At 45.6% G+C, this 14,757-nt stretch overlaps 1 protein-coding gene across 1 annotated transcript; it reads left to right on the top strand.

The window, feature by feature from the left end:
- The first annotated feature begins 300 nt into the window (after positions 1-300).
- On the top strand, positions 301-14,139 carry NCF4 (neutrophil cytosolic factor 4). Its single transcript, XM_066633990.1, has 10 exons — positions 301-401; positions 2,991-3,075; positions 3,905-4,058; positions 5,318-5,388; positions 5,921-6,048; positions 6,194-6,251; positions 8,030-8,128; positions 9,555-9,685; positions 10,412-10,477; positions 13,173-14,139. Exons 1-10 carry the CDS (start codon positions 370-372, stop codon positions 13,390-13,392), a joined length of 1,044 nt encoding a protein of 347 aa, XP_066490087.1. The 5' UTR covers positions 301-369; the 3' UTR covers positions 13,393-14,139.
- The last annotated feature ends 618 nt before the right edge of the window (positions 14,140-14,757 follow it).

Raw genomic sequence — 14,757 nt, forward strand, 5'->3', positions numbered from 1 at the left:
GGGGGAAACAGGTTTCAGCTCTTCTCTTTTAATAGGACACGGCCGTTTTGACACCATCCCAAGTCACGCAATTTCACTCTCTGTTTCAAAAGGCCTTTGTGCAGTCGCACTTCCTCAATCTGATGAGGGTGGGGAAGGCCAAGGGAAGCACCCTGTCAGATACGAGAGAAGCACCCAGAACTGCTGGATTTCCGCGGCCTTGCAGAGAATTTACAGGGCAAATCCTAGACTAAGGCAGAGAGGTGGAGGAGCTCCAGAACCAAAACCTTCCTCTTTGCTGAGCTGTTGGAAGTGCAGAGAAGGGGCTCTGAATCTTTTCCCCTTTTGCTCTTCAACAATTTTGCTCTAGAAGGAGTTCAGCAAGGCCCAATGTCTATTCCGAGGCAGCTGCGAGGCGAGAGGTGAGTCTTTCAGTTGGCTGCGCTCAGGTGCTGTCATGTTTACTTTAGGCTGAAACACAGTGGCACCTTTAAGGGGCCAGATGGATATTTTGATGAGATAGTGTTGTCTGCACAGGCAGCAGCAGGGGTGCTTTGTGGGTCTTTCCCAGCTCTGCTGGAAACACCAAGGATCAAAACTGGGGCCTTCTGCATGCACATCAGGTGCCCTACTACTGAACTGCAGCCCCCTCCCTAATCTGGTAACCTTCTAGTGTTTGGACTTCATACAGGAAAGATGACTGTACCATTTCAGCTACCCTAGCCCCACCCCTTTCCTGCTAATAGCAGATAAGGAGGCTGGTTTTGAATGAGTGAGGGAGGGATGAGTGAGGACGTGTCAATGAAGGGAGGACTACATGGTGGGCGGGCAAGTGGAAACAGGGAGGAATGGGGTGGCTCTGTCACCTTGGCTAGAAGGGATCCAACTATTCTAAGAGTTGAACTATCATCATCATCATCATCATCATCATCATCATCATCATCATCATCATCATCAGATTAATTGCAACCCACTTAGTGGTGGCTGGTGTTTTCTAAATATTGAGTCCTTTCCAAGGACCTAGGATATCTAGAAGTATTTCTGCAGATGATGATGAGGATGATGATTGAAACAATGGTTTATACTTTTGAATGTATTTATTGGGTTGTTATGAAATGTGATATCTCTCTATATACTGAGTTAATGAACCGTTTGGTATATTGATGTGTATTTTTTTTTTTTTTTTACTGCATGTTATCCTCTTGATTGAATGGTTCTTTGTTGGGTTTTGACTTGTGAGTCATCTTGGGAACACTTCTGTAGAAAAGTGGCCAGCAAATGCTGGATGGAAGCAAGGTGAATAGATGGGTATGAACCATTCTGGTAGAGAAATTCTAGTTTTAACTTATAAATACTAGTGAAAGTAAGGGAGTACTACCTGTGGTATTGAATATTAGTACTGTATACCATTTTAGCAATGGTGCAAATGGTACCATTGAAAACTGCCACCTCCATTGCCACTTTCCTGTTCTCAGAAGTGGTGATGGAGAGGGGAGTCCTGGTGCTAGTACCTGCCTCCTTCCTTCTCCGGATCCGCCACTTTCCCAGGGCCAAAAGGCTGGGCTGCCACCACAAGGACAAGTCCAGGCAGAGTGGAAGCATCCTCTAAAACCTCTCTGTTACATGAATGGGTCCCCCAAAGCTGATACCGTCATGGTAGCCTCAGTTGTGCTGGACTGAGTGAGGCACAGTTCTGACAGAGTGCAGCTGGCAACACACAGGTGGAGGAGTTTATTTGAGAAAAATATGCTAAAGATGGAAAAAAGGATATATGCAACAGGCTTACAAAAATGGCTTGGACAATGAGCCCAGGTGCAAAATGTAGCAATAGGCCACCAGAGGTCATGTTTAAAGCTAAATTAATGCCCTTATGCATTTTAAGGCACTGCTCCCATTTATTAGTAGGACCATTGGAGGATGTGAGTCCTCCACTGACAGCTTGGTGTGCATTGCCAATTGTCCAAAAATGGATGGCCATTTTTGCGTCTCATTAGTGTGCCCTGAGATGAGACAGGTTGCAAATCACTGCTTTACAGCATCGCAAAATGGCTGGCATAGGTCTAAAGAGAACTATAGGTGATTGGGCAGCCAACGCACCAAGGGGTACATCAAATTTTTTTTACCTCTTGCTGGCTGTCCGATCGCTCCCGCCCTCCAGTAGATGCAGTGCATGCTCCATCAGTGCAGTTGCATCAGTGCCAATGATGGGGGATAGGATTGGGCAGACACTGGCCAGGCAACCACTGGAGCATCCCTACTTCCTTTTAACTGTCAGGTAGGTTGGAATGCCCATACGACTGGCTTATGCTATTGACAGTGGATGGCCTGGCTGGAATCTGTCGTTGCTGGGATGCCAGCCAAAGGAGAGAAGCAGTGCACAAAATGCCCTGTGGACCTTCTGCAATGGCGATGATCTCAGGAAAACAAAAGGGGAGGAAAGCAGGGGAGCAAGGAGAGTTCAGTCATCATGTATGGATAGGGGGATAAGCACATCTCAGTGGTGAGGGAAAGGAGATGTGCCCTTGGCCTGGTAATGAGATAATGAAACCAAACAGGGCTCTTCCTTATGCCAGGTCTGCCATTGGAACCAGCTGCTGGTTCACAAAAGGCACACTCACTTGCTCTCTGGTGAGTGCAGAAGGTCAGCATTGCTTGGATGACAAAAGTAGCTAGCAGCAGGGGCAGTATCTCCAGCCTCGTCCCATAAAAATGAGGAGTCCTGAACCGGATGCCACTCAGCTCCTGTTGGCTTTCCCCCAGGGATCAGTTTAAAAGCTGTTGTGCCACCTTTTTAGTGTTGCATGCCAGCAGTCTGGTTCTATCTGAATTCAAGTGAAGCCTGTCCCTGTGGTAGAGGCCTGGCTTGTCCCAAAGCATGTTCCAGTGCCTAACATGACAGTTAATTGTGCTAATTAATTATGGGGTGGAATAAAAAATCTGTTACATGGTTATGGCCATCATAACTGTAGCCACCACCTTCAGTACTGATCATCTCTTCACTTGCCTTTCAGTGATTTTGACCAGCTTCCAGATGATGTGGCTGTTTCTGCTAATATTGCAGACACTGAAGAGAAGAGAGGCTTTACCAGTTACTATGTAAGAGAAGGACTTTTCTCATGCATGCTGTTGACCCCTGTGATACGAGGAACAGAGAAGCTGGGCCTGTAGGAAATGTTTGCTTCCGCGACATTTGTCCATAGGAAATGTGACGACTTATTTCTCAGCAATGGATAGATTTCACAATATACACTGCGGTTTCACAATTTTACCATAAACATGGACATTTGCAATGAGTGACTGTTATGCAATTGTAGCCTTACCCGTTAGTCTCTTGAAGACACAAACAAAACACTCTAGACATGGACCAAACTAGACGCAGCTTCAAACACGTCCCTTGGCTCTGTATGTTTGGTGGGTGTGTACTAAACAGTGTATCGCATGGCCTGATTTGGATTGGGACCATGAGAGGGAGTTATAGTTTGCTCCTGCCATAGACCTGATCTGAACTGGGGGCTCCTTTGTCTGCTATTTTCCCCAAAATGGAAGCTGCCTTTAGTTTGAATACCTGCTTTTCTACTGGGGCAAACAGAGGCACCTAATTCAAATCAGGTCCATGGTGGGAGCAAACAGTTAAATCCCCCTCTCTCTGCCAAGGACCAAATCCAGGTATCCTACAGCTAGTCTGTGCCAAAAATCAAATGAAAACAAGCTTGCAGGGCCAAACAGTGGATTTAAAGTTGCATCTAATTTGGCTTTTCCAGGCATTCTGTGTTCAGTGGAGAAGCTACTTCTATTCCAGTGCTATGGAGAAAGTCATAAATAGGGGGAGATGGTTTATGTTTTTCTATCTTCCCTTAACCATGATGCCTAAGACCCTTTCACTGGAGATGGCAGGGGACTGAACTTTTGTCTTCTTCTCTTCCAGGTGTTTGTGATTGAGGTGAAAACAAAAGGTGGGGGCAGGTATATTATCTTCCGCCGTTACCGCCAGTTCTATAACCTGCATGGCAAGTTAGAGGAAAGGTATGGTGCTGAGAGCAAAAACAGCCGCTTTACCTGTACGCTTCCAGTTCTTCCAGGTAAGCCAGGAATATGTTCTGAGCCTTCCCCTGGTGCTTCTCCCCAGATACTCTAGTCGTGTATAATTCTTATGAATGACAGCAGAATGAGGATGACAGGAGAGCAGGACTATGGGTTATGTCAGAATGCCAGATGCAAGGGAGGGCAGCAGGATGCAGGTCTCTTGTTGTCTTGTGTGCTCCCTGAGGCATTGAGGGCCACTGTGAGATACAGGAAACTGGATTAGATGGGCCTATGGCCTGATCCAGCGGGACTGTTCTTATGTTCTTATGTTAGAGAAATTGTTCTTTCTATAGTGTCATCTACATGCACGGCCTGTCCAAAGAAACTGAGAGTCATGCTTGCAGTAAACTCATTGTGATGGCAGTGGGAAAGTGGTCTCATTTCCACACAGTGCCACTGGAAACACTCTCTTCCACCTCCACCTCTGCTCACCTAAAAGGTCACATTTGTTCAAAAACACAGTTCCTTCCTGAGCCCAATCTGCCCATATTTGCCTCTGTCGCTGCCCTCCCCATCCCATTCAGCCCTCTCCCTGCCCTTCCCCACCCCTGCACCAGACTTACTTTCTCCAGTGGGCATTCCTGCAAGCGCTGGTTCACGCTGTTGCAAGGCAACTTATGGTACTTTTGTGACACTGCGTGCCGGGGCAGTGTGCGTTCCACCAGCACGTTGGCGGGATAGGATTCAGCTGTGACGGCTGGGCCATCAGATCACAATAATGAGAACTATATCTAATTTCTGATAATATACCTTATCAAATCATTCCTATTCTTCAAAGTTGTCATCCCTAGGTCCTTAAGGCCCCATGAAACAGACTTTCGTATGCATATATACTCTCAAAGATTTCCATCAAACACACAACTATCTGTAAACCATTTCACTTCAGAGTTTATAGAAAGCTCACTGTAACCCTCCTGTGAAATGTTTTGGGCTTCTGCTCTCTACTTTAAGAACTATCAGTATTATGGGCTTAAACCAGGTGAATAGTCATTCTCTTGAGCTGTCTTGACATGACTACAGTTCCCAGGGCTCTCTAAAAGAGACTGTTGAATGATCTTGCCAAATTATCGTTCCCAGGATTTGGGGGAAGAAGCCATAAGAGTTAAACTGGTAAGCAGCAGCAAAATTTGGTGATGCAGATATCATCCTAGCATTGCTAAAGGAAAAAAACCCCTAGCAGTCAGGTGTGTCTTTGGCTCCTGGTCCCTTTCCATGGCAACAGCCCTTTAAGTTCTCTTGGTTTTGTTCTTTTCAGGAAAAGTTTATGTTGGCGCAAAAAGGGAAATTGCGGATAGCCGAATCCCAGCACTCAATATATACATGAAGGTAAAGAGTGATTTTGGAGCTATATATAACAATACAGGTAACCCCACAATCAATCAAAAACCAGTGGCCAAATTGATGACACTCACGCAACTGAATAAGCATTCTAGTCTTAGCTCTGATCCATGAAAATGAGAGCTGACACAGACTAATTCCTTATTGGTTCCCTGCTGTGTCATTATAACACCTCCTTGGCTCTCAGAACAATCGGTCTCATTGGTCAGTTTTGAGTTAAGAAAATCCACTTGTTGTTACATAAGGCAATTGTGTTTTCCTTTTCTGGTTATATGGCTATAACCTTTGATAGAATACAGATATTTCAATATTGTTTGTTTCATTGCATTCTGCATTAAATTACCTACAGAATGGTATTTCTCATGATGGTATTATTTGTAAATATCATGGTTTTCACCATTTTGGCCACTAGGGGTATCACTCCCCCCCCCCGAGAGTGCCACGCGGTGTGGTCCACTCTATCCACACCCCCTACTGACATCACTGGGAGACCTTGTTCCTTTCTTTTCTTGTAACCCAGAAACTGCTTTCCCTGCCATCCTGGGTGCTGCTGGATGAAGATGTCCGACTGTTTTTCTATCAGTCAGACTTTGACAGTGTGCAGACCCCTCAGGGACTGCGAAGACTTCGGCCACGAACTCGGCGAGTGTGAGTCTTTCTTTCTCTCGTCCTTCGTCAAATAATTGTCAACTTGTCCAATGATAGTCTGCCCGTCTGTGATTTAATCCCACTGCTTCTTGACCTAACCTCAGTAGATCTGATGAAAAATTGCTTTCCCTCTTCTTGGTGACAGGAAAAGCATTTCTCCCCGAGAACCTGGTTTTGACAGAATGGCAGCCCCACGAGCTGAGGTGGGTACTTTACCCAGTGTGCTGCTTGCTTTGCAAAAGATTGCATGACTACAAAGATATTTTTCAGAACACAGAGTTATATAATTGAAGACCAGACAAAACCATTATGGTAACATAGTCTGAATTACAGTCCAATTCTATTGGGCTTATCACCCATGCTCTAACCCCACCTCCAGCTTCGGGTGTTGTAAAAAGTAGCACTCTGGTGCTGGTGGTAAGTCCACAGAGCCTGCGCTGAAGCCAGTGCCAGTTGGCATTTGTCTTCAGCACAGAGAAATTGTAACAGAAGAATGCTGGGCAGTGTGGCTTTTCAGGGTGGGGGGAGGGTGGAACTGGGCAGAAGGAGGGAGGGCCGGAGGATCAGGCCTGGAAGGGGGCAGATAAGGCAGCAGAGGGTGCAGATAAATCCTAAACCCCCTCCCAAGCCATGGAGGCTGACACGGGTCTCCTTGGTTCTATGCCCACCCAATAGCGATAACAGATCTGAGTAGACCCATCAGGGCGCCTGGGCTTAACACGGGGTAAGAGAATCAAGGTTCCCTTCCCTTGAGGAGGCCTTGGGCAGCTTCCCTGTCCCCACAGGATATAGCGGCAGCCATTTTGGTGCCAGTACTCCTCCAGGCGCTGGGGAAAGATAGGATGGGGCCCTTAACCTTTCTCTGCAAAGAAGCTGTTCTAGCCTTCCCTTGTGAGTGCTTATTGTTTCAAATGGGGGAGGTAAGAAAGTCTGAACAAAAAATGCATCCTTCTTGGTGATGGGCAAGCAATGCTGAAGAAATGTGTGTTAGCTGCGGTGGTTTGCAGTTCTGTTAGACTGGAAAGACCTGGGTTCAAATTCCTTCTCAACCAAGCAGCTCACCAGTTAGCCTTGAACAAGTCACTGTCTCAGCCCTGTGAGGCCAATATGTTAAAATCTGTTTTTGAAATGTACTAGTGGGTTCAACTAGAAAATGGATTCACTGGTCACCTTCTTCTAGAAGCATGTTATCCGGCCGCCTTCATTACCAGGGGGCTGCAAGTAGTTTTGTAGTGGGTGAGGGGTTACTCCTGCAGTATCTGTGAGCCAATAGGGGTCTTTGCACTGAGGAAGTAGGTGACCATTGGAGACAAATAGTGCTTGTGAATGAGTGTGGTGGAGGTGTCAGCCGATTCAGAGATGGTGGACCAAGTTATTGGATGCTTGAAAAACATCTTCAGAGAAATACATTGGCTGTGTTGTTTCCTGGCAAATGAGAGCTACAGAAAACAACAACAGCAACAACAACAACAACAACAATATGTATACAGCATACGTACAGCAAAAATGTTCATGGGCAGCCCGATCCCACCTAAGATCCCCCCTCCTGGGCCTGATCTGTCCAGCCCACACCCCTGTCGGTGTCCTCCCTGAATCCCATTCCACCCTCTCACCACTTTCCCCTGCCCTCCCCCTGCCCCTGAGCTGCACAGTACCAGCCTTACCTGCTCCAGTGGGCGTCCTCCACTGTGCTGGTGTACATGGAAAGGCTCTGGCCTTCCTGTCAGCACCCCGGGAACGAACACTGTTGCAAAGTGCTTTATGGCCCTTTTGCGATGGCGAGCGCCAGCAGAGCACACACTCCACTAGCGCAGAAGGGAGATAGGAATTGTGCCAAAAGTGGTTTATAGCGTGAATCATATAAAGTATTGGCTCCCTATCCCAAAAGCGCTCCCAGGTATGTAAACTTTTATCTCCTTGGTGCCTTGGAGTGGATGCAATTCTTCAACTCAGTCATTTTATGTTGGTTTGTTTCTGACAGGCACTGTTTGATTTTACTGGGTCCACCAAACTGGAGCTGAGCTTCAGGAAAGGAGATTTGATCTATTTACTCAGCAAGGTCAACAAAGACTGGTTCGAGGTAAGCATCAAGGCGTTGTGTCACCAATCTGAGTTGTCATCCTTGCTCAGAGGCTTGGGTGTTCGACCCAGGTGGCGTCATTTAGGGCCGGATCCTAATGGCCCAGTGCCGGCGCTGAGCATTGCAAACATGCCATAAAGCATGTCTGTGATACTCTGCACTGGGTGGGTGCTGGTGTGGGTTCAGCATGAGCCAGTGTTGGGCACGGGCCTGTTGGACACCACCCAGCACGCTGGGCAAATGCTGGGCTGCGGAAAGGGGAGTGGGGGTGTGAGGGAGGGCGGGGCAAGGCAGAGCAGGGGGCGGGACTGGCAGAGCAGATCCAGAGCCCTGTGTCAGGCCTCTCGGCTAAATGACCAGCGCACAGTTGAGTAGCCCCATTGCGGGGCCTCTTCCCTTACAAATGTCCCCTTCCCCTGAGGAGACACTCAGACAATCCAGCAACTGCCCAGATTGATTGGATGTGGCGGCAGCCATTTCAGTGCCGCTGCAGCCCTGGGAGCCGGGCAGCATAGGGTTGAGCTGTTAATCACCATTAGGGAAATGATAAATAAAAGCGCTAAGAGTGCTGTCCTAGGTATATCTACTCAGAAGCTAGTCCCATTGCATTCATTGGCATTTACTCTGGAAAATGCCAGAGTATTTAATTGCCAGAGTAATGAATAAAATGCCAGAGTAATTCATTGGCATTTACTCTGGGAAAGCATGTATAGATGGCAGCCTGGATTGCTTTCTGGCTCTCCACTATTGGCTAGCAGCATTCTGGAATTTTTTTTCTAGTGCTCCAGTACAACACTAAAGCCCAAGGTGGCTGATATATCTATGGAAGACATAAATTATATAACCTGGTAGCACTTTGATTAGACAGATCAAAGTGGCCAAAAATATTTGGCACCCCAGCTGTGGCTCATCTATTACTCCTTTAGAAGAACCTGCAGTTCTGAATGTATCATCACTTCTGTTCTATGAGGAACGTACGTCACAAAATAAGCCTGGGTGCTTTTCCATATTGAATGTTGACAATCTTGCACGTCAGTGCAGGGCAATGCTTAGAGTGTCAGAGTAGGGTTAAAAACTCACTTGTGACTTTTGCCAGCAAATCCTTTTTCTCTTAACTCCAGCGATTTTTCTTTTTCTTTTTTTTACCTCTGTGGATAAACATGAGCTTGTAACTTCAACAGAGTGTGTGTGTATGTTGGGGGTGTGTGTTCAGGGGACTACAGAGTATTGATTAATTCAAGGGGAAAAAATGAACTAGGACTTACTTCTGAGTAGACATGCATAGGATTGTGCTGAAATTCTCTTTTACAGGGGAAACTCTCTTTCACTGCATTTATCAGGAGATACCAAAATCGCCCCCCCCATCTGATCATATGCAACCAACCAAACGTGGGCCACATTTTATCTTGTGTACTCCTTTTCCCAGGGAACAGTCAGAGATGCCACTGGCATTTTCCCATCTGCTTTTGTGGATGTCATTAAAGAGCTCCCACAAGGAGAGGACACTGTCAATTGGGTTCGCTGCTATTACCATGAGGACAACTTCAGCACCGTCAGGTAATGCTGTGAGGCTCTTTTGGGATCTCCTGACAAAGTTCTGAGGCTCAGTCAGGTTCCTGAAGGACCCTTTCTTCCTGCTCTTAAACAAAATAGGGCCAAAATTTGTTATGGGTAGCCTCTTCCTAAAGTAGTTGGTTTGGGTTTTGTCCTTAAAAGGCCCTTTTGGCACTGTTGTGTGCATTAATGCAATAGGTTTAACTAGCTCAGAGGGCCAGACTCTACAAAACAAAGGGACCCCCTTTGCCACAATATTATTTCCATTATAGACTTTTGTTTTACTGCAAGCATATGAGAGAAAGGGATTCATTTGGCAACACCTAGACCTCTGCTTCTGGGGATTGTGGAGATGCTCAACTATTTCAACATGTCTACGTCATTCACAAGGGACAGGTCCATGTGAGTATTCTTTTAAAGGCAGAAGCCTAAGCAGGTCTACTCAGAAATAAGTCCTATTTTGTTCAATTGGGCTTACTCTCAGGAAAGTGTGGTTAGGATTGCAGCCTTAATCTCAGATACGGAGTTAAGAATTTCTTGTATCTGAGTGCAAAAAGTACAACGTGAATTCTTTACAAATAAATAGGATCAGCAGCTTTTACAAAAAAGAGCAGGGAGATGGGCAGTCCAGTTCTTCCTATGCCAGCTCCTAGTGTGAATTGCCTCTTAGTTCCCAGATTTTCCCCCCATGGTATTTCCGTGAACTGAATTTATTCCTTTCTCTTTTAGGGACATATCAGTGGAAGAGGATCTGAAAAGCACCCCATTGTTCCAAGACCTAATGGAATTAATAAGGTGAAAAGTCTAAATCAGTTAGCCCTCTGTTAGAAAACAAAGGAGGCGTTCACTTTAATATAGATGTCGCTGGTCCTGAATGGATGGGGATTCTCCTCTCTTTTCAGTCTCCTCATTCTAAAATGCTAAATTACCCCTCCAATTGTATCAGGAAAGGCTTTACTCTGCTTGGAGCCCAGGGAGCCCATGATTGAAAGAGCGTCTGCATTTTTTTCCAACCCCAAAGTGGCATGTTGTGTTACCTGAAGTAGGTTATGCTGTTCTCCCATGAAACTTTTTAGTGAAGAACTGTTAGTTTGTCATTATTTCCTGCTCCTACACAGGGGATGCTCACATTGCTACTAGGGCCTATTTTTCTTACCTAATAGCACGCCCTGTCCTGATTTGCACTCTGCTTCTAGTTTTGAGTGCCAAATTTAGCACTTCATTAAACAGATAAATGGATAAGTATGCTCATTAATGCTAACTTTAGTGCAACATGTTCCTCCTGGTCATTGGCCTGTCCTTTCCTTTCTCAGGACATTGAATCATGTGGTCTGTATCAGTGGTGTCATTAGGGTTTGAGTCACCCAGTGCAGAAGGCCGTCACCCCTATAATGAATCTCCTCCAATGCAGTGGACATGGTGATGTACCATTGCCCCTCGGCTGGTCCTTTTGATCTAACTTTTGATAGAATAGGGATATTTCAGTGTGGTTTATTTCATTGCGTTCTGCATGAAATCACACATCGATTGATATATAACATGGTGGCATTATTCAAAAACGCCAAGTTCTTAAAAATTTTGGCTGTTACCCTGCACATGCCTGATCTTCTCTGATCTCGGAAGCTAAGCAGGGTCAGGCCTGGTTAGTACTTGGATGGGAGACCGCCTGGGAATACTGGGGTGCTGTAGGCTTGTACCATAGTCTTTCAAGACTGAAGGTTGCCAACCATTTGGCCAGTAGTAGTGTCACCTCCCCCCCCGTGTGCATTACCCAGTGAGGCCCACACCTTCCGCACCCCCTATATGTGCATGTATGATTACTCAGATTGCACGCACATGTATTTAGGCACCAAGCTTCCAAAGAGGACCATTTCATTAACTTTTAATATTGTAATGTTATCTGTGTGTGTGTGTACATGACCCACCTGTTTTGCCAGTCCTTATAGAGAAAGAGAAAAAGAAAACATTTTTCCTCTTGTTTTTCAATCATGCACACCCCATTACTCCAGCTTTGTTAGATGGGTACAGCTCTTACTTGGCAAATTCACAGATGATGTTTGGCTTGTACTGGGGAGACCTGGGTTCAAACCTGCCATGAAGTGGTAACTTTGGACATCTCTTGATGCTGGGGTGGGGGGGTAGGTTTTATATCCCAGCCTTCATCTGAGAAGCTCAGAGTGCTGTACAGATCACAGTGCCACCCCCATTTTCTCCTCAAAACAATCTGTGGGGTAGGTGAGTCTGAAACAGAGCCCAAGGTCACACAGTGTTCTTCATGACAGAGCGAGGACTGAACCCACATCTCCCCATTCCTAGTCTGAATCTCTAACCACTGCATCATACTGGGTGACAACATGTATATTATTAGGTGCTTGTATAGTTCTTCCCTAATACCACATCCTGTCTTGATTTGCACTCCGCTTCCAGTGACAGCATAGCTCTTTATGATGCATGCCACCCTGAAATCCTTGGAGGAAAGGAGTAGACTTAAGATGTAATAAATAAATAAAAACATGCCCCCCTCCAGAAAACACCAAAACCTATCCCACAGCTCAGTAGTCAAGCCAGGATAAAGCATGCATATGCTGCACACAAGCTACAACATACTCAATTTCAGAAGCAAGGTATTGCTCACAGACACTACTGGGACAGTGTCAGTGAATAAAACAATGACAAACCTTTGACAGATTGTAACAGAGGTATGTTGATACAGGATGCAGTCCTAGAGCCAAATCAAACAAACATGCAGTTTTTATTTTCTGACATCTGGATTCACATGGGGACTTGTGCATATGACAGCACACCATGCTTATTTGTGGGAAAGAGCATCAGCTTGTGCAGGGGAACCCTGAGTATCTTCCTCTGCCCTCCCCACTTACCACAATGTGAACTCTTTGGCAGAAGATCTCTCACCTATTGTCAACTCATTTCTGTCCTGTCATATTGATCCACAGCCCCTGTTCCCCCACCTTTTCACTATAATTCCAGAATCCAGAAGACCATTCCAAATCCTGCCATCCCAAATAGTCTCCCTCTGCACTGAGCAGGATTTCTTGGCCTGCCAGGAGCCTTCTAGCCCACAACCAGATGTTGCATGAAACTGGAAGGGAGACCACACTCTCTGTTGGGATTTCACTGCTGCATTAGTTTGTCCTCCACGTCGCTAGGGTGACTGAGGGCTGTAGCAGGGTGAACGGGTTGCTGACCACCACATAACAGAAAACTCATAAAGTGATGGAGACAAACAAAAAACCCCTGCAGAAACAGAAACCTCATCAACCATCATCATCAACCTCCTCAACCTCCTCAAGGGAAGTACAGCCACTGGATAAACTTCCAATCTCTCTCTCTCACACACACACAGACATACACACGCTTCTGAGGACATTTTCTTCTTGAATGCTCTTATTGCTCTTATTGGGATGCTCTTCTTGAATGCTCTTATTGGGATGATTGTGGGTTGAGGACTAATGTGTTTCTCCTTTTCCAGGCGAGGGTTTGGGCGTGATGATATTGCCCTGAATTACCGTGATGCTGAGGGTGATCTGATCCGTCTGCTCACCAATGAGGATGTCGCCCTGATGGTGTCGCAGGTGAACAATTCACCCTTTGAGAAACATATCTTCCCGTGGAAACTGCACGTTACCCAGAAAGATGACTACAGCGTCTACAACACAGCCAAATATATGCCATCTCCACCCAGGCAGTGATAGGGCCGTGAGCTCCATTGCCCAAGCTGCTCAAGGAGAAGGAGATTGTCACACAACAAATAGAAACAGCACAACACTGACCTGCTGTAAAAGAACATCTCTGATAGGCTTCTCCATACTTCCCTACACTTTTTCATTGATTTAAAAAAAATGTAATATAGGAATGAAGACCGTTTGCAAGGGCTATTATTATTATTATTATTAGGAATATTTATATGCCACTTTTCAACAAAAAAAAAGTTTACAAAGTGGTTTCTGGAGAAAATCAGATATGTACAGTGTTCTCAGTTCCAAGAGGACTCACAATCAGTGGCTTCACTAGGCAGTGCAGACCGCACTGGGTGACATCCTCGGGGCATGTGTGACACCACTGGTGACCAAAGTTTTGGAAATCTTTTGGAAAATGTGTATTTATGAATAATACCATCATATATCATTGGAAAGGTAATTTTGTGTGGAATGTAACGCAGGTAATTCAACACAGTTTATCTGCATTCTACCAAAAGGTATTGCCAATTAACCAGAAAAAAACACAACTGCCTTATGTAACAAAAAGTGGATTTCTTTAACTCAAAACTGACCCATGAGACAAATTGTTCCGAGAGCCAATGAGGTGTTGTTATGACACACCTTGGTTATGACACGCATTGGTTCTGAACAAATAATGAGTTAGTATATGTCAGCTCTCAATTCCACATATCAGAGCTAGCACTAGAACTCTTATTCAGTTGTGTGCATGTCATGAAGTTGGACACTGTGTTTTTTTTTTTTGTTGGTTACTGATTTCTTGGGTGACCTGCACTGTTATAGAGTTAAATAAATAAATAAAGTTAATGGGGGTCACACCATCCCTAGTATTGTCACTGCATTTAGTGGGATATGCATATGGTATTGTAATCTCTTCTGCATGTTCTGGTATGGGAAGTGGTCCATCATGGGGGGTGATGCAGTGAGCTCTCATACAGGGTAGTGCAAACCCTAGTGATGCCTCTGCTCACAATCTAAAAAGATGCAGAAGAATCACCATTAAGCAGCCCCTAGAAAAGACACTGAGCTGGGGAGAATAGAGCCTGTTGCTGTCTCGCTGCTAAACACCATTTGAAAAAGTACCTCTTCACCCAGTTGTCAGACTAGCTAGAACATACAGACACCATTATCAAATCAGACTGTACCAGCCCACCAAGCTAACCAGGCTGATTGGATGCTAACAATACAATTCTATGCTCAGCAGTTGCTGGATCCCCACTACATCAGTGGCACATCTAAACAGTCACATCCTAATTAAGCCCATTCAGCACAAAGGGGGAAAGGGAAAACAGAGGCCAAAGGACTCCATGGAGGTGCAGCCCTCCCTGTAAATCCACC

The sequence above is a fragment of the Tiliqua scincoides genome, chromosome 7 (genome assembly GCF_035046505.1).
Source record: "Tiliqua scincoides isolate rTilSci1 chromosome 7, rTilSci1.hap2, whole genome shotgun sequence".
Taxonomy (NCBI): Eukaryota; Metazoa; Chordata; class Lepidosauria; order Squamata; family Scincidae; genus Tiliqua; species Tiliqua scincoides.

What these genes read in the sequence shown, in the direction of transcription:
- NCF4 (XM_066633990.1), top strand. Translation starts at nt 370, where the DNA reads ATGTCTATTCCGAGGCAGCTGCGAGGCGAGAG. An exon ending in GAGGCTTTACCAGTTACTAT is followed by an intron (nt 3,076 to 3,904) that starts GTAAGAGAAGGA and finishes CTTCTCTTCCAG; the next exon opens with GTGTTTGTGATTGAGGTGAA. An exon ending in TACGCTTCCAGTTCTTCCAG is followed by an intron (nt 4,059 to 5,317) that starts GTAAGCCAGGAA and finishes TGTTCTTTTCAG; the next exon opens with GAAAAGTTTATGTTGGCGCA.